The sequence below is a fragment of the Nesoenas mayeri genome, assembly GCF_963082525.1.
Source record: "Nesoenas mayeri genome assembly, chromosome: 31".
Classification (NCBI taxonomy): Eukaryota; Metazoa; Chordata; class Aves; order Columbiformes; family Columbidae; genus Nesoenas; species Nesoenas mayeri.
The window spans coordinates 1,082,400-1,102,209 of NC_137567.1; the positions used below are offsets into that span (position 1 = coordinate 1,082,400).

Below are 19,810 nucleotides of genomic sequence, written 5' to 3' on the forward strand. Positions count from 1 at the left end.
CGGGATCACCACAGTGTCCCCAAGTGCCACCGTCCCCCTCCGCTGACTTTTTGGCCAGTTTCGGGCTCTTGGGGCCATTTCCACACCTCAAATCTCTCAGGGGACCATTTTCCCGCCAAAAATAGAGCCAGCGGCTGGTGTCTGCGCACCAGCAACTCCACTTCATTAATATTGTTATTAATATTATTATTATTATTATTGATTTCTATTTGCACTGAGCCTGCCGAGCTGGGTCCTCGCGCCGGCGGCGACGCGTTAAATTATCACCGATATTTGTTAATAAAAAGCTTTGTGATTAAAACCAGCCGGAGCTCATCCATGGTCTTGTCTCTCCCAATTAACGCTCCACCTCATTAAGGGGCGGTTCTACCCCCGGGATGGCAATAAACACAAGAACATGAAGTAAAATATATACAACATAGACGTGGCGAAACATCGCCAGAGCGATGAGGGGTTTTTGGGTGGGAAAAGCAGGATTTTGGAGCACAAACTTTGTTTCCTTGTGGGTTTGGTTTACCATAGAATGCAGGAAGTGCCGGTTATCGCCGGTTGGCAAACACGGCTCCACCTTTTCCACTAAAAGGTGAATAAAGCGCGGGTGGGACTGTTGTTTTAGTGCTATTGTGATTTACGAGGAACCGCAGCATTATCTGCGCCAGGAAATCCTGGAAATGCCACCTAAAATACGCCATAAATCTGTATATTTAGCCTTTCCTGCTGCCCCGTGATGCCATCGCCCGGCCCAACGCTCAAAACCGAGGGCGTAACTCATTAAAACGCCATAAAACACATAATTTATGGTATTTAAGAGAGGGGGGAGGCGGTTTTGCCGCAAAACGCCGCATTAGGAGCCCAAAACGTGGCGGTTTTCGGTGGTTTATTTGCCGCTGGGCCCGAGGGAGCCGGGCCCACAAAACCTCGCGCTTTCCCGCTTTTGGTTTGGTTTTGTCTGTTGTTTTTGTTTGTTTTTTTTTTAAAATAAAGTCTTTCACTTATAAAACTGAAAACACTAAAGCATTAAAATACAGAAAAAAAAAAGCTCGTTTAACTCACTTCACAAAAGCGTTAACAAGGTGACAGATCCCTCCTCTATTTCGAGCCGGCGCTCAGGCCGCTCCCGCTTTTAAATAGAAAAAAGGATGCTGAAAATGGTATTAACTCCAAAAATAATAATAATAATAATCCTATTTAGACAAAGTAATGGCAACTAACAAACCATTAAATACAGAGATGCCCAAAATACAGCTAAATATGGAATTACAAGTACTCAACCATTAGTGACCGGTATCACAAAGAGCACTGCAACATGGAAATAGGGGGGGGAAAAAAGGGGTTTTGGGGTGTTTTACCGTGATAAAATTGAATATTCAAAGGGGTTTGGGGGACGAATGTCGGCGCCCGCCGGGGGGGCGGCTTTATCTGTATTGGTAATTCATGTTGTGGTCGTTTCTGCCGTAACCGCCTTGGGACGCCTGGTAGGAGCTGGGGGGGCCGCTGTAGTTTTGGCCGGAGCCTGGGGAGTTGTAGTTGGATTGTGAGGAGTATCCACCTGCAAAAACAGGGGGGGAAAACACCCCAAAATTAAGCCATTTTAAGGCAGAAATTGAGCTTTTGGGGCGTTTTCGGGACCTGTCTTGGCGCGGGAATTGATAGAGAAAACAGCTACAATTTAGGGAAAATATCTGAAATATGGAGGGGGTGTATGAAATATAGATAAAATCTAGTAGGAATATATAAAATGATCATATACTGACCTTGCTTACCTTGGTACGAGGAGCCGCCGCCCCCCGATCCGCCGCCGTAGCCACCGTGGGACCCGCTGTTATAGGACGAGCCCCCCGAATAGTTGTTGCCGCCGCGGCCGCTGTTGCCGTAACCTGCGAGAAATTCACCTATTTGAGGCCAAATTGTCCCTTTTTGGGGCTGCGAAAAGCGGCGGTTGATGGGGGTTTAATACCAGTTCGGAGGAACCGAGCGGAGAGCAGAATTGGTTGTGGATTGGGATGAAGATAATTAGGAGCGGAGCGGGAAAGCGGCACTTTTGAACCCCAAAATATCGAGTTCATCCCCTGGGGGAGCAGGAGGTCAGAGCTCAGGGGGTTCTGTTGGGAATGTGTTGGTTTGGGCCAAATAAGCTGAGTTTAAACCCAAAAATCCTGCACTTGGTACCCAAAATAATAAGGGAACTCCGCAGCCAAAGCAATGGGTGGTGGGCACCCAAAACAATAGGGGAACTGGGTACCCAAAACAATAAGGGTGCCCAGCACCCAAAACAATAGGGGAACTGGGCACCCAAAATAATAAGGGAAATCAGCACCCAAAACAATGGGCACCGGGCACCCAAAACAATAGGGGAACTTGGCACCCAAGATAATAAGTGAAATCGGCACCCAAAACAATAAGGGAACTTGGCACCTGAAAACCAGAGCTTTCTAATTAAGTTTCCTAATTAAAAACCAAACCAACCCAAACATCTTAACTCAGCAGAACTCACCGAATTTCCTCTCGCCGTTGCAATAAGAGTTAAAAACCTCCATTTTCGCGCCCCCCAAACTCACTGAACTTGCTCTTGTAGTTGTAATATCTCCCGTTTCCCCCCGTACTCACTGAACTTGCTCTCGTAGCCGTAGTCGGCGCCGCCGGGCGAGCTGTAGGAGTTGGAGTAGGAGGAGTAGCCGCCCTGGCCGTGGCCGTAGCTCTTCTGCTTGCCCTGGGGGGGCCCGTAGCTGCCCCCGTACTGGTTCTGGCTGTAGGGCTGCTGCTGCTGGCCCTGGTGCGACTGGTACGAGCCGTAGGCGGGTTTCTGCTGCCCCCCGTGCTGCTGCTTCTTGTGCTTCGGGGGGTTGGCGCCGCCGTAGCTGTCGCCCCCCTGGTAGTAGGAGCCGTAGGAGCCGCCACTGCCCGAGTTGGAGTGGCCGCCGTTGCTGTAGAACTGGCCTGGGACGGGGAAAACGGTGATGAGAGGGTTAGAACGGGGCTGGAAATGGGGAAAACAGCCACAAGAGGGTTAGAATGGGGCTGGAAACAGGGAAAACGGTCACGAGGGGGTTAGAACGGGGCTGGAAACAGGGAAAACGAAGATAAGAGGGTTAGAATGGGGCTGAAAACAGGGAAAACAGCCACGAGGGGGTTAGAACGGGGCTGGAAACGGGGAAAACTGAAATAAGAGGGTTAGAACAGGGCTGGAAACGGGGAAAACTGAAATAAGAGGGTTAGAACGGGGCTGGAAACGGGGAAAACTGAAATAAGAGGGTTAGAACGGGGCTGGAAACGGGGAAAACTGAAATAAGAGGGTTAGAACGGGGCTGGAAACGGGGAAAACTGAAATAAGAGGGTTAGAACGGGGCTGGAAATGGGGAAACTGAGATAAGAGGGTTAGAACGGGGCTGGAAACGGGGAAAACTGAAATAAGAGGGTTAGAACGGGGCTGGAAACGGGGAAAACGGCCACAAGAGGGTTAGAATGGGGCTGGAAACGGGGAAAACGGCCACAAGAGGGTTAGAACAGGGCTGGAATGGGGAAAACTCAGATAAGAGGATTAGAATGGGGCTGAAAATGGGGAAGACGGAGATAAGAGCGTTAGAACGGGGCTGAAAATGGGGAAACTGAGATAAGAGCATTAGAATGGGGCTGAAAATGGGGAAACTAAGATAAGAGCATTAGAACAGGCCTAAAAATGGGGAAGACGGAGACTGTAACAGGGAAGCTGCGACTTCGGCAGCCCTGGCACATGAAAGCGAGGAAAACGTAAGGATTTAAGGCAAAAACAGACTTACTGTAGCCCGCGGTCGCCGAGTTTCCACCGTAACCGTAGCTGCCGTACCCGCCGCCTAACGAGGAATTAAGAGGTTGAAATCAAATGAACGCGGAGCCCGCGGGTTCGGTCACAATAAGATTCGGCGGTGGGGTTTGGGGTGTTGTGGGGTTCGGGGTGTTGTGGGGTTCGGGGTGTTGTTTTACCTGTGTTCATGTAGCCGCCGTGGTTGCCGTAGCCGCCCCGGCCTCTGCCGCGGCCGCGCATGTTGCCGCCGCGGCCGCGGCCGCGCATGCTGGGGGGCGGGGGGCCGTCGTTGTGCATGGGGCCCCCCATGGCGAAGGCCGGGCTGTGCTGCTGCGGGGGAGAAACCAACAGGGGGGTCGGGAAAAACACCAGCCAACGGTCAGCGTTCCCAAAGGGGCGGAAAGAGGGAAAATGCAGACAAGTAGAAATTAACAAGTCAAAATTCCAAAAATTCCAAAACCTCCAAAATTTTGCACAACCTCCAAAAATCTCCAAATTTCCAAAACCTCCAAAATTTTGCACAACCTCCAAAAATCTCCAAATTTCCAAATCGCCAATTTTCCAAATCTCCAATTTTCCACAAACTCCAAAATTTTCCACAACCTCCAAAAATCTCCAAGTCTCCAATTTTCCCAAATTCCAAATCTCTCTCCAAATCTCCCATTTTCCACAACCTCCAAAATTTTCCACAACCTCCAAAATTTTCCACAACCTCCAAAAATCTCAAAATTTTCCCAAATCTCAAAATTTTCCCAAATCTCAAAATCTCCAATTTTCCAAATCCCCAATTTTCCAAATCTCCAAAATTTTCCACAACCTCCAAAAATCTCCAAATTTCCCAAATGTCCAAATCTCCCAAACCTCCAAATTTTCGAAATCTCCAAATTTTCCAAATCTCAAATTTTCCAAATCTCCAAATTTTCCAAATCTCAAATTTTCCAAATCTCCAAATTTTCCCAAATCCCCAAAAAACGACGCTGGCAGGAGGTGACACATCGAGGCCCAAACAAGGTTCATATGCCGGATTTTGGGAGGCGCGGAAGGCGCCGGGAGCCGCGCGGGGCAGGTCCAGACAACCCCGGAACAAGAGGCCGCTCTGCGCACAGCGTCCCGGCCTCTGCGCTGTCACCCCAGCGCTGCCCCCACATCCTTGTCCCCTCCCCAAAGGGATCAAAGCGGCCGATGCGGCCGCGGCGCCACAAAACCATCGGAATTTACCGAATGGGGGTTTTTCTTACTTTGACGGGGAATTTGGGGCCCCCTCGGGCCGGCACGGGGGCTCTTTTCTTCTTGTTCTGCTCAATGGGCACCGGAGCGTCCGGAAACAGCTTCTCCAGCGCGGCCAACGCGGCGTAAGCTTTGGCCACCTTCTTATTGGAACCAGCTCCCTGGAACTTCTGCCCATCCACCTCCACCTGCGGGGATTAGAGGATCATTCCCACGCGGAATTAGCCAGAACAGCACTTAAATTCGCTATTTTTTAGAGATAACTCTAAGAATTTGGAGCAAAAACGTTGCTGCTCACTCCAAGACCTTAAAGGAACAACCCAGCCCAACCGCGCCGCGATTTACGGTTTTAAACGGATATCAAAGCAATAAAACGGAGCCAAACGCCCCCGAAACGCCGCCCACCTCCATGACGAAGCATTTGTCGTGGCTGCCGCCCGTTTCCGAGATGAGCTCGTACTTCAGGCCGCGCCGCTTCTCGTTCAGCTCCATCACCGGGTTCTTGCCATGCTTGGTGAGAATTGGTCCCTGCTGCTTCACGTTCTGCGAGGAAACGGCGACGGTTGAGCGTTTCCCCCCCGGGAACGCTAACGCGGGGGTGTCCGACACCCCCGAAAGCACCGCGGGGGTGGTTTGAGCCCATTTTCGGCGCCGCTCACCTCTGGGGTTTGATCCGAGGGCGGCGACGCGGCCGCGGGCGTCGAGACGGTTTCCACCACGGGCGGCGGAGCCACCACCACGGGTTTCTGCTCCGTCTCCTCGGCCGATTCGTCGCCTTTCCCCGACTCTTTGCCTTCCGCCCCGGTGGGCAAACCCATATCCTGCAGCACCTGCGGAACCAGAACCCGCTACAGACCCCAAAACGCCGCCAGCTCCCGCGTGCCAAACCCATTTTGGGGTAAATCCTCGAGAAAAACGCTCAAAATACTATTTATGAATGATTTCCAAGCGCGTTCGCCAAGGTCTAAGAAGGAAAAATTCCTCCGGCCTGAGAGTTGTTTTTCACGCATGGACGGAGTCGCGACTCATCCCTATCACCCTTTTCAACATGAAAGGGCTGGTAATCAATTAACGGCTAATTAACGAGCCCCAGGGTGGGAATTAGCGCTAGCGGCTCTCACCTTGACGGCCACGTGCAGCTTGGCCGTTTTCTTGGACGGCCCCGACGCCTCGAAGGTGCTGCCGTCGATCTCCACCGACATGGTGAAGATGGGAGCGTGAACGGGACCAGTTTGGGAGACCAGTTTGTACTGGAGCCCGGGTTTGAGCTGGTTCAGCTTCATCAGCGCGTTCATGGCCTGGGGGGGTTCAAGTTTTTCCTCTGAATAGATTAAAAGAAGAAAGTTCGCAACGTTCGTCATGGTTCTAAAAGCAGAAAACCCACTTCAGACAAGCGCCTTTCCCTCCTCGCCGTTAAATTAAGGTGGAAAATCTCTCAATTAAGCTTTTATTTCAATTGTAACTGTGATTTGGGAGCGAAAGCGACCGCGCGCCGGCGGGAAGGGCCCTCGGGCGCCGCGCTGCACCTACCTCTGCTTAACTCAATACCTTTTTTCTGGATCTTCTTCTTCTTCTTGCTGGGCGATTTCTCCTCGCCGTCCTCCTCCATCGGCCGCTTCATGGGGGTGACGGCGTACGTGGTGCTGGGGGGGATCTGGACTGCAAAAGCAGCGCCGCGGCCTCAGCACCGCGCCTCCCGGACGCGGCCAACACCGCGCGGGGGGTTCCGCGCCTCGCTTACTCACCGGTGTAGTCGATGGGGTTCTCGTTCTTTGGCTTTTTGGGCATTTTGGAGGGCAGGGGGTCCATCCCCAGGACCTTGTGGAGTTGGCCGAAGGCCGCGAGCCGCAGCGCGTGCTGGAAAAGCCAAGCGCCGCGTCAGCGCCGCGCCGGCGGCTCCCACCGCCTGTTTCCCACCCGTAACACCGAATCGTCCGCGTTTTCACACCGCTCTCTGCTTCGCTTTTGCTTTTTCGGTTGGGAAATTCAACCCAAAAAACACAGGGAGGCGCTATTTAAAAAAACCTACTTTTGCTTCTGGGTTGGCCGAGCTACAAATTCCTCCTCGCTGTGGGATTTGCTTTTACTCGACTGGGTATTAACGCAATTAACAGCGCCCTCCGGGAGGCGGCTACGCTACGATCAACCAATTAACCAGGCAGTTTGAACTGATTCGTAAGGTTTTCGGAGTTAAAACTATACCTGAGCACTCTGTGTGATATCTTCCCTTTGTTGTCTGTCTAGATGCCCAATAGCATCAGTGGCTTCTTTTTCACAAGGATCATAAATACCAGAACCATCTGAAGGCAGGAAACAAGGAAGATATGCAGAGAATTATCCTGGTGCTTGCTAAACACGCTCAACTATTGCCCTGGGCGGCCCAGGCGCCGCTCGTCTCTCCGGGAGCGCGACGGGCGCGAAGCGGCGCCGCCGGGCCGGGAACGCGGCACCGCGGCGGCCGAGCCGCCCGCCGACCACTCCGGAGCTCACGGTGACGTTGGCGCCTCTCTCTACGCGGGGACGGGGGATTGAAGGCGATGGGTCCGTTTCGGAGCCGTGACGTGGGACGCGCGTGGGGCTTCGGGGGCGCCCGCGCGGGACACCGCGGATTTGGGTGAAATTGGGGAGTTTTGGAAAATTTCAAAGTGGAAATTCCAAATTTTGAAAATTTCAAATTTTTGTGGTTTTAAACTTTTGGGTTTTTGAAGTTTCAACATTTCGATATTTCAAGTTGTTAAAATGTCAGAGTTTGAAAATTTCTGAAGTTTTGAAATGTGAAATTTTGAATTTCTGAAGTTTTAAAATGTGAAATTTTAAATTTCTGAAGTTTTAAAATGTGAAATTTTAAATTTCTGAAGTTTTGAAATTGTGAAATTCTTAAAACTCTGAGATTGTGAAATTCTTAAAACTCTTAAAATTCTGAAGAGGCGAAATTCGAAATTCTTAGAATTCCAAAGTTTTCAAATTTGAAATTCTTACAATTCCGAAACGGTGAAATTTGAAATTCTTAAAATTCCAAAACTGAAATTTGAAAATCTTTGAATTCCGAAGTGGTGAAATTTGAAATTCTTAAAATTCCGAAACTGTGAAATTTGAAATTCTTACAATTCCGAAACTGTGAAATTTGAAATTCTTACAATTCCGAAACTGTGAAATTTGAAATTCTTACAATTCCGAAACTGTGAAATTTGAAATTCTTACAATTCCGAAACTGTGAAATTTGAAATTCTTACAATTCCGAAACTGTGAAATTTGAAATTCTTAAAATTCCGAAACTGAAATTTGAAATTCTTTGAATTCAGAAGTGGTGAAATTTGAAAATCTTTGAATTCCAAAACTGTGAAATTTGAAATTCTTACAATTCCGAAACCGTGAAATTTGAAATTCTTTGAATTCCGAAATGTTGAAATCCGAAATTCTTAATATTCCCAAATTGTGAAATTGGCGTTTTTGAAATCTGAAATTTTTAAAATTTGGAAAATTCGAAATTTGAAACGTTTCAAACTGTGACTTTTTCGAGGTTTGCAATGGACGGCCAGGACCGCGCGCTCGCTCTCGCACCGTGACCGCGGGGAAGCGGCAAACCTGGCATGACGATGCCGGAGGCGAGGCACTCGAGGACGCGGCGCAGCGCCTCGCCGGCGCCCATGGGCCGGTTGGCCGTGCCGATGGATTTCTCACAGAGCAGCTCCAGAGGCTGGAAAGAACCACACGACGGTCAGGAGGGACGAACCCACGCCCCAAGGATCCAACCGTTGGCCCGTTAACCCATAAACCAACCGCATCGCAGGTATTTGGGAGTTTTAATGGCGGAAAGTTTGTTTGGAGATGTATAATTCATTAATTTATGAACGGGACAAAGGATTTAACCCCCAAAATCACGCCAATAGGTCACATTACCCATCCTCGGAGCGGCGCCCAGGTCGGAACGCGCGTGCACAGGTCGCGCAGCACCCGGATGACGATGACGCACGACTTGAGTCCGTTGGCCCTGGCCTGGAGGGAGAACCAAAACTCACCAAAACGCCCCAAAACCGCTGGCTCAGCCATTCCCTTTCTGTTTTGCAGCGCTACTTTGCCAAGGGTAAACGGGATTTGCGTGGTTTACACCGTAAACGGGTAATCGTGGTGTGCAAAGGCAACATTACTCTTAACACAAAGCAGCAGCTACGCGTCTACTCTTTAAGACGGTCCATTACTCTTTAACGATCCATTAATTCGCTTAAGTGCTTCTTGAGCAACTGCGCCGCCACGTCCAGCACCGCTACCGTTAAATACATTAAATACCAAAGAATAATAACGCTCAGCCCCTTTAATAGTTTACGATTTGGGGGTTTTTTCGCTACGTAAAGACAAATATAAGAACAAAATGCAAACCTGGAACCACTTGGCGTGCCGCAGTGACGCCAAGGCAGCAAGGCATTTCTGCCTGTCCAGAACGTCCGGGGAGTCGGAGCCTGATTGCGTTTCTAGTCGTGGATGGAATAAGAAGACAAGGCACGGTTTGACCAAGGGGCTTCTGGTGGGCGGAGGGGGCACGAGGCAGCGGCCGAGCGGGCACCGGGGCTCCCAAAAACGGCCGCTTGAGCCACAACCACGGGCTTGAACCGGGAAAAGGGTCCTGAGTTTAGTCAGGACCGTGGGCTTGGACCGAAAAATCAGCCCTGGTTCTATCTGGATCCACGGGCTCGAACCGAAAAAATGGCCCTGAGTTTAGTCAGGACCATGGGCTTGGATCAAAAAATCGGTGCTGGTTCTATCTGGATCCACGGGCTCAAACTGAAAAACCAGTCCTGAGTTTAGTCAGGACCATGGGCTTGGACCAAAAAATCAGTCCTGAGTTTAGTCAGGACCATGGGCTTGGACCAAAAAACCAGTCCTGAGTTTAGTCAGGACCATGGGCTTGGATCAAAAAATCGGTGCTGGTTCTATCTGGATCCACGGGCTCGAACTGAAAAATCAGTCCTGAGTTTAGTCAGGACCATGGGCTTGGATCAAAAAATCGGTGCTGGTTCTATCTGGATCCATGGGCTCGAACTGAAAAACCAGTCCTGAGTTTAGTCAGGACCATGGGCTTGGACCAAAAAACCAGTCCTGAGTTTAGTCAGGACTGTGGGCTTGGACCAAAAAACCAGTCCTGAGTTTAGTCAGGATCGTGGGCTTGAACCAAAACATAGGTCCTGGTTCTATCCGGATCCACAGGCTTGAACTAAAAAAATCAGTCCTGGTTCTATTTGGATCCATGGGCTTGAACCAAAAAAACAGTCCTGAGTTTAGTCAGGACCACGGGCTTGAACTGAAAAACCAGTCCTGAGTCTAGTCAGGACCGTGGGCTTGGACCAAAAAACCAGTCCTGAGTTTAGCCAGGACCATGGGCTTGGATCAAAAAATCAAGCCTGAGTTTAGTCAGGACCATGGGCTTGGACTAAAAAAATCAATCCTGGTTCTATTCAGATCCATGGGCTTGGACCAAAAAAATAGTCCTGAGTTTAGTCAGGACTGTGGGCTTGGACCAAAAATCAGGCCTAGTTCTATCCCGATCCATGGGCTTGAACCACAAAACCAGTCCTGAGTTTAGCCAGGACCATGGGCTTGGATCAAAAAAATCAGTCCTGGTTCTATCCAGGACCGTGGGCTTGGACCAAAAAATCAATCCTGGTTCTATCTGGATCCATGGGCTTGAACCAAAATACCAGTCCTGATTCTACCCAGGACCATGCGCTTGGACCACAAAAATCAGTCCTGGTTCTACCCGGGTCCATGGGCTTGAACCACAAAAGTAAATCATTATTGTACCCAGGACGATGGGCTTGAGCCACTAAATAAACTGATTCTACCCAAAATGATGGGTTTGAGCCAAGAAAATCAATCCTGACTGCACCCAGATGGGCTTGAACCACCAAACCAGTCCTGAGTCTACTCAGAACCATGGGCTTGGACCACCAAACCAGTCCTGAGTCTACCCAGAACCATGGGCTTGGACCCCCAAACCAATCCTGACTGCTGATGGTCCTGAACACCCAAACAAATGGCTGATTCTACGCTGCTCCGCTTAGAAATTCAACCTGCGGAGAGCAGGGGGATGTTTAATGAACTTAATTAAGGGGTGAAATGTTGGCGATGAGCAGGTCCCGTCCAAGCCCAAGTGTGGCGGGAGGCTGAGGAGGAGCCGCGGCGTGAAATGGGCCGGAGAGGCCAAAAACCCTCGGGGACTGGGCTGGATGGGTGAAAAAGGGGGATTTAAGCAAAAGTGCCCGTTGTGGGGGGGAAAGCTCGGCGAGGACGGAGGGAACCCCCTCGGCGCGGCTGCCCCGGCCCCGGCCCGCGACAGAGCGTCCTGTTGGTCAAAGGTCCAGCGTCCCTAAAGTCGACGAACTGGAAGGCTTGGGAGACGAGTCAGAGATCAGAAACCAGAGACAAGGCAAGAGAGCACGAGGAGCTGCGGCGCCCTGGCCCGCTCCGCCGCCCGGTCCGTGCTGCAGCAAAACTGAACGCCGGGTCGGAGCCAGCGGCACCGCCCGCGAGGCCTCAAGATCAGGGTTTTAGATAAGGCTAGTGCACAGATGCCTCTGCGACACCATACCCGGTCATTAACTCTAATTACACCTGGGAGCTCATTAGCGAGCGGAGCTAACTTTATCCAAAACTCTGCATCCCTTCTTGTTCGGCAATTGCAACGTTTTGGAGCCAAATCGAGGAGCCCCAGAGCGCCTACGAATCATTTTTGCTGCAACACAAACTGCCCGGAACATCCAAGTTCACGTGCATGCAGGTCATTTAACCAGAAGCCTTCGAGATTTTGGGCTAGTTTGGGCTTTTTTAAGCGTATCTGGTTTATATTTTTACGTCACTGTGCGGGCCACTGACATGGCTGGGTACGGAACGAAGATTAAGACAACGAGATGATGTATTAGTGAACTAAAGGCTCGAGTAAATCATAAATCATAAATAAAAGGCTAAAAACGACAACAAAAGGAGCACAATCCCACCCAAAAGGTGCTGCTCAGTTTCAGACGCTCGGGTTGAGTTCAAACCACACCAGCGACTTCGCGAGGTCGGATTTGTCTCGGGGAATTTGGAATGGGCGCAAACGGAGCTCAGATCCGAAACTGAAGAGCACGTTTTCTCGGGGAATTAGCACCAGAAAGGCCGGGCTGCGGCTCCTCCCGGGCGCCCGTACCTCCCGCCGCCTGCTTCTCCATCTCCTCCCGCACCACGGGCGACGTCAGGTGGATCGTCAGCGTCAGCGGCGGCTCCTTCGTGTTCTTGATCACGATGGCGGCGTCGCCCACCGACTGGATTATCTCGTATTTGTCTTCTGTGATGGCCTGGAAGAGAATTCCATGTTGCCTTCTATGAGGCAGCACCAACCTGGTTCAGGAGCAGCATGGCGACCGTCCCCCAGGGTGCTCGGTCCATCAGCTCGCAGACAACGCGGTGGACGGCAAACGGCGTTTATTAACAGCTAACACAGCGTTATATACCTTATATTTACGTCACTTCCATCTGCTCGCCTCACATAGTCCTGCCCACCTAGGGAGAGGCTACTACCCTTCCATATAGTGTGATATCTTCCGGCCACCAGACCCTGACTACCTACAATTCCACCGCTTAGCGGTCGGAATCAACCGGCGAGGCGTTTGCGGTTTGATTTCGTAGCCAAAACAAGGTGTGCAAGCAGAATTCCAGCTAATAAAGAGAATTTGGCTCAAGGAGGCGATTCACAGTATCACAGTATGTTTGGGATTGAAGAGACCTCGGAAGATCATCCAATGCAATCCCCCCATGGAGCAGGAACGCCCGGGTGAGGTGACACAGGAACATGTGCAGGTTGGTTTGAATGTCTGCAGAGAAGGAGACTCCACACCCCCTGGGCAGCCTGTTCAGGCTCTGCCACCCTCACCATGAACAAGTTTCTTCTCAAATTTAAGTGGAACCTCTTGTGTTCCAGCTTGATCCCATTGCCCCTTGTCCTATCATTGTTTGCCACCGAGAAGAGCCTGGCTCCATCCTCATGGCACTCACCCTTTAGATATTGATAAACATTAATAAGGTCACCCCTCAGTCTCCTCTTCTCCAAACTAGAGCCCCAGCTCCCTCAGCCTTTCCTCATAAGGGAGATGCTCCACTCCCTTAATCATCTTCATTGCCCTATGCTGGACTCTCTCCAGCAGTTCCCTGTCCTGCTGGAACTGAGGGGCCACAGCTGGACACACTATTCCAGATGTGACACACTATTCCAGGTGTGGCCTCCCCAGGGCAGAGCAGAGGGGCAGAAGAACCTCTCTGACCTACTAACCACCCCCTTCTAATCCCCCCCAGGTCCCATTGGCTTCCTGGCCACAAGGGCCCAGTGCTGGCTCAGCCCACAGCACCCGCTGTTCCCAGCTGGTCTCCCATCCAAGCACTGACCAGGCCCGACCCTGCTTAGCTTCCCAGATCAGACGGGATGGGGTGTTTCAGGGTGCTATGCCGTATATATATACATATATGTATATATATATATGTTTTCCAAGTATATCCTGATAATATTTGAACTAAAGGGCAGAGCAGAGGGGCAGGAGAACCTCTCTGACCCACTGACCATCCCCTTTCTAATCCCCCCCAGGTACCACTGGTCTCCCATCCAAGCACTGACCGGGCCCGACCCTGCTTAGCTTCCCAGATCAGATGAGACGGGGCGTTCTCAGGGTGCTATGGCTGTATATATTATGTATATGTGTATATATATGTTCTCCAAGTATATCCTGATAGTATCTGAACTAAACCTTTTTCAAGGGCAGAGCAGAGGGGCAGCAGAACCTCTCTGACCTACCGACTACCCCCTTCTAACCGCCCCCCCAGGTCCCATTGGCTTCCTGGCCACAAGGGCCAGTGCTGGCTCATGGTCACCCTGCTGCCCCCAGGACCCCCAGGTCCCTTTCCCCTACGCTGCTCTCTAACAGCTCATTCCCCAACTCACACTGGACCCTGGGGCTGTTCCTGCCCACATCAACACTCTACACTTGTTCTGTTTCATTGAATTTCTCCTCCCCAGCCTGTCCAGGTCTCTGATGGCAGCACAGCTCCCAGTGTCACCACTGCTCCAGCTTGGTGGCACCACCAAACCTGCTGATAGTCACTCTCCACAATAATGCTACAAAAAGAAAGGTCTGGAAAGCAACATCGCTGGTTTTTAAGCGTCTCCAAGCACGTTTTGCTGGGGTTCGGGAGGGTTTTACTCACCGCGAGCTGCACGCCCAGGTTATCGGCGACTTTCTCCAGCAGGTCCGAGGTGGGTTTGTCTTTGCACAGCAGAACCAGCTCGAGGTCCAGGTCGCCCTTGAGCAAGAGGCCCTTGGCGACGAGCCCCACGCGCATCACGCCGCGCAGGGTGCGGGTCAGCTGCTCCGCCTTGGGCTCCCTGCAAAGCAACAGCGCCCTCCGTCAGCGCCGCTCGGCAGCCGGGCACGCGGCCGCGCTCGCCGCTTCCAATTAACACCGGTAATTAGCCAGGGAAGCAGAGATGCCCACCGCAAACTACCTGCTTCAAACTGACACAGGTAATTAGCCAGGGAAGCAGTGATGCTCACTGCAAACTACCCACTTCAAACTAACACAGGTAATTAACCAGGTAAGCAGTGATGCTCACTGCAAACTACCCGCTTCAAACTAACACAGGTAATTAACCAGGTAAGCAGTGATGCTCACTGCAAACTACCCGCTTCAAATTAACAGAATTAATTAGCCAGGGAAGCAAGGATGCTTACTGCAAACTACCCACTTCAAATCAACGCAATTCATTAGCCAGGTAAGAAGGGATGCTCACTGCAAACTACCTGCTTCAAATTAACACAGGTAATTAACCAGGTAAGCAGCGATGCTCACTGCAAACTACCCGCTTCAAACTAACACAGGTAATTAACCAGGTAATCAGGGATGCTCACTGCAAACCACCTGCTTCAAATAAACGCAATTCATTAGCCGGGTAAGCAGCGGCGCTCACCGCTTCAAATTAACAGAGTTAATTAGCCAGGTAAGCAGCGATGCTCACTGCAAACTACCTGCTTCAAATTAACACAGGTAATTAACCAGGTAAGCAGGGATGCTCACTGCAAACTACCCGCTTCCAATTAACACAGTTAATTAACCAGGTAAGCAGCGATGCTCCCTGCAAACTACCTGCTTCAAATCAACACTGGTAATTAGCCAGGTAAGCAGGGATGCTCCCTGCAAACTACTTGCTTCAAATTAACACAGGTAATTAACCGGGTAAGCAGTGATGCTCACTGCAAACTACACTCTTTAAATTAACAGAATTAATTAGCCAGGTAAGCAGCGATGCTCACTGCAAACTACCCACTTCAAATTAACAGAATTAATTAGCCAGGTAAGCAGCGACACTCCCTGCAAACCACCCGCTCCAAAGTTAATTAATTAGGCACCTCAGCAGCGCCGCTCGCCGCAAACTTATAGCAATTAAACACAACACAACGAGGCTTCATCAGACACGCGGGGGCTGGTCCAACAACCCATTATCCCCAGGCCAGCGGATCTGTGGCACCGGAGCCGAAGGGCGCCGGAGCGGAACGGGGCCGGAGCGGAACGGGGCGGATCCTCACCCGCCGTCCTTGCCGTCGTCCTCGGGCGCCGTGTCCATGGCGCTGGCGTCGCCGTCGGGCTGCTCGCCGCCCTTCTCCTGCGCATCGATCCAGTCGGACACGGCCTTGAGCGCGCGCTCCGTGTGCGACACCATGTTCTGCACGGCCTCCAGCTCCTCCTGCGTGGGGTACACGGCGGAGTGCTTGGCCATCACGTGCCGGTCGTCGTTCACGAAGATCCGCATGGGCCGCTACGGGACGGAAGGGAGGGGACATTGTGAGGAGGAAATTTGGAATTGGAAATTTCAAATTTTGAAATTCTGACTTTGAAATTTCAAATTCGAAACTTCAACTTTGAAATTCTGACTTTGACATTTCAAATTTTGACATTTCGACTTTGAAATTCTGACTTTGTGCATTTTGACTTTGAAATTCTGACCTTGAAATTTTGAATTTGAAACTCTGAATTTGTGCATTTTGACTCTGAAATTCTGAATTTGTGCATTTTGACTTTGAAATTCTGACTTGGAAATTATGAGTTTTGAAATTCTGACTTTTGAAACTCTGAATTTGTGCATTTTGACTTTTGAAATTCTGACTTGGAAATTTTGAATTTGAAACTTCGAAATTTGAAATTTTGACATTTGAAATTCTGAATTTGAAAATTTGACTCTTAAACTCTGAATTTGTGCATTTTGACTTTGGGAATTCTGACTCAGAAATTTTGAATATGTGCATTTTGACTTTGAAACTCTGACTTTGAAATTTTGAATTTGAAACTCTGACTTTGAAATTTTGAATTTGAAACTCTGACATTTGAAATTGCAAATTTGATAGTCTGAATTTGTGCATTTTGACTTTTGAAATTGCAAATTTGAAATTCTGAATGTGTGAGTTTTGACTTGGTGAATTTTGACTTTGAAACTATGAATTTGAAATTCTGAATTTGCAAATTTTGACTTTGAAATTCTGAATTTGAAATTTGGGATTTGCCAATTTTGACTTTGTGAATTTTGACTTTGAAACTATGAATTTGAAATTTGGGATGTGCAAATTTTGACTTCGAAATTCGGGATTTGCGAATTTTGAACTTGTGAATTTTGACTCTGAAATTCTGAATTTCAAATGTTGAATTTGTGGATTCTGCCTCTGAAATTCCAAAATTGTGGATTCTGCCTCCAAAATTGTGACTTTGAAATTGCGCCTTTGAAACCTGAAATTGTGCCTCTGAAACGTGGGGTTTGTCGCGGCGGCTTTGTGGTGTGAACGTGGAAGGTTCCGGCGCGGCCCCCACCTCCCGCTCCTCACCATGTTGGGTTCCCGACGTCCGCGCGGGCGCTCCAACGGGGTTTATTGCGCCTGTCCCACCGCAGCGGCTGCGCCGGCACCGCGCTCGGCCTGAAAAGCACCAGAACCCGTTAGCAACACGGCCGAACCACAACTGGAGCCAATGGGAGAAATTAGCGGGACACAAACTCGTTAGCGAACGCGTTTCCCGCACGGATTTACGTTCTCAGCGATAACGACTCAAACCAGGTTTATCACGTTATCCCCAGAATTATTTTGGCTCCTTATCCCCATTAAAACTGATTATTCCAAAGCTCAGATCCCTAAACCGAAACACGATGGAGGCGAAACGTCCCCTATACATGAAAATTAAACCCATAAGCAACAACTCCACAATGTAAAGAATCAGAGATGACGCTTCATTCCCGCCGCTCACAAGTTATTTCTTATTATTATAACCCAAAAATTATTTGTGATGTAAAAATCAGCAGTTGGTGGAGTCACAGGTGTTAATTCGCCCCCAAATCTTGATCAAACGCTGAAGTTCTTCACCAGATTCATGTGGTTATAACTCTATAATAAAGTCACATTGATGTCCTGGGTGGGAATCAGGACCCTGCTGTGCAATTTGCTTTAAAAATCCTGCAACTTGCGGCATTTTTTAGGGTAAAAAGCAAGAAAACTAAATTTCTGGAGCGGCCGTCGGACTCTACGGCACCAAAATACCCCCCACTCCCACCCCGCATTAAAAACCTGGGTTTGATTACAACTCAATTACAATTAAACCCAGACATCAGCGCGGCCAAGCAGGGGAATTAATTATGCCACAAGAACCCCCCCAGCACCTCGTGGCGTTTGCAGCCCCCAAAATCCCCCTATTTCCCTCAATTTCCTCCGAGCGGGGTAAGAAACGAATGAAAAATCCAACTTGAAGGTGTTTCTAAAGCGCCGAAGGTCGCGGCTCCCGCCGTAAATCGGCGCCAACGGAACCCGCGCGGTTTGTTTGGCGGAGCTTTGGCGTTTGAAGGGTGGATTGGTGGTTTCTGGCGGCGTTTGGAGCCCGGGACCCGCGGAGGGTGCTCGGAGGAGCGCGATTCGCTCGGCTTTTGTTTGCCGACGCTGTTCCAGCGTTAAGGACGGGGACAGTGGGGACAGTGGGGACAGTGGGGACAGCGGCTCGTCCCCATCACCGGGGACGGTGTCACAAGGTCCAGGTGACAGTGAACAAAAGCTTTGGGTAGAAAAGCAGCTTTTGGGGGCGTTTCTGCTGAAAAAGCAGCAGCTGCAGATAAGGGGCTGGATAGGGATGAGGGGGAAGCGGCAACAAACCCCTGGGAGGGGGGTTTGGGGACAGGGGGTCCCTAAAGGACCTTTAAATGGCACCAAAAGGGATGTTTCCCCCCCAAAGAAAACAAAATTAAGACCCCAGGGAGCTGCTACTTCCCTGGGGGGGGAAGGACCGTTCCCCCCCCCCCCCGCCCCGTTCCCTCACTGTGGAACGGGCCAATGAAGGGGAAGGTCCCGGTGACCCCCCCCGCCCCGTTCTCACACGGTGGAACCGGCCATTGCGGGGGGTGGGAGGGGGGAAGGTCCCGGTGCCCCCCCCCGGGACCCCCCGTTCCCACACGGTGGAACTGGCCGATACGGGGCGGGGGGGGGGAGGTCCCGGTGACCCCCCCCCCCCCCCGAGAACCCCCGTTCCCACACGGTGGAACGGGCCATGGCAGGGGGTGGTGGAGGGGAAGGTCTCGGTGCCCCCCCTGCCCCGTTCCCACACGGTGGAACCGGCCGATACGGGGCGGGGGGGGGGGAAGGCCCCGGTGCCCCCCCCCGAGAACCCCCGTTCCCACACGGTGGAACCGGCGGTTGGGGGGGGGAAGAGACCACTGGGCGGGGGAAGGGGGGGGGAAGGTGCCGCCATTTGCAAACGCGGCGAGAACAAAGCGGCGGGAAATGGGGGGGGGGGGGGAAGCGGCGCGACCCCCCAAAACCCTCACATCGACACCCCCAAAACGCTCGGGGCGGCTGTGGGGAGGGGGGAACGGGGTGATTTGGGGGGTGGGGGGGAGTTAGCGCGACCCCCCCCTCCTCAATTCCCGCCCCCCCGCTCTCCCCTCACTCACCCCCGGCCCCGCCGCCGCCATTTTGTCTCCACAGCACAATGGGAAGAGAGGGAGGGGAAAAAAGGGGCCGGGTCACCGCCGGCGGGCCCGCCGCCACCCCCCCGCCTCACACGGGCCTACCCGCCCTCCTCCGCGGCCCGAGCGCCCGGCACCGCCCCCCCGGCTTCCCCGCTCAACCCCCGGTGTGGAGAACGGGGGGTGAGGAAGGGAAGGGCAGCCGCCGTTCTTACCGGGGGGGTGTCGCCCGCGGACGGGGCCCGGGCTGGGGCCTGCGGGGCCGCGGAGCAGCGGGGCGGGCGGTGCGGCGGGCGCGGGACTGCAGCGCGGGGGGCGGAGCCGCCGCCGGCGGGGGGCGCGGGATTCGGTGGGGACCGGGGGGGGCGTGTTGGGAACCGGGGAGGCGAGTCACGTGGAGGCGCTGAGGAGCCAATGGGTGAGGCCGGTGGAGGAGAGAGAGGCGGTGAGGAGCCAATGGGTGAGGCCGGCGGGAGGAGTGACGTTGAGCGGGCGGGGCTTGCGGGGGCGGGGCCGCGCAGGCGCAAGGCGGGAGCGGCGCGGGTGCGCTGCCCCCTCAGTTCGAGCGGGACGGGGAGCTGGTGAGAGTCCAGCGCGATGGTGGAGCGGGGCTGGGAAGGGGATAAGGCCGTCAGGAAGCAGCTAGGAAACCTCCTTTCCCTTATGAGGGAAGGCTGAGTCTCTTTAGCTTGGAGGAGACTGAGGGGTGATTAATTAATGGTTATCAATATGAGGCTACATCTGGAATATTGAGCCAGCGCCTTGTGGCCAGGAAGGCTGCCTGGGGTGGGTTAGAA

The 19,810-nt window shown here is 51.9% G+C and overlaps 1 protein-coding gene across 3 annotated transcripts; it reads right to left on the minus strand.

Annotated features, from left to right (window-relative positions):
- Window positions 1-522: 522 nt before the first annotated feature.
- ILF3 (interleukin enhancer binding factor 3) lies at window positions 523-19,347 on the minus strand. Of its 3 annotated transcripts, none has more exons than XM_080361401.1 (20): window positions 19,229-19,347; window positions 16,897-16,986; window positions 15,610-15,839; window positions 14,234-14,411; window positions 12,189-12,336; window positions 9,386-9,477; window positions 8,909-9,004; window positions 8,594-8,705; window positions 7,211-7,308; window positions 6,754-6,865; window positions 6,557-6,667; window positions 6,130-6,329; window positions 5,668-5,838; window positions 5,414-5,551; window positions 5,020-5,196; window positions 3,961-4,111; window positions 3,777-3,830; window positions 2,608-2,937; window positions 1,764-1,877; window positions 523-1,549 (listed from the first exon to the last, which is right to left on the minus strand). In XM_080361401.1, exons 2-20 carry the CDS (start codon window positions 16,897-16,899, stop codon window positions 1,416-1,418), a joined length of 2,649 nt encoding a protein of 882 aa, XP_080217527.1. In that variant the 5' UTR covers window positions 16,900-16,986; window positions 19,229-19,347; the 3' UTR covers window positions 523-1,415. The 3 variants fall into 3 exon arrangements, with proteins under 3 accessions (XP_080217527.1, XP_080217525.1, XP_080217526.1); XM_080361399.1 differs by having other exon boundaries at window positions 1,755-1,877; XM_080361400.1 differs by lacking the exon at window positions 19,229-19,347 and adding an exon at window positions 18,999-19,071 and having other exon boundaries at window positions 1,755-1,877.
- Between the last annotated feature and the right edge of the window lie 463 nt (window positions 19,348-19,810).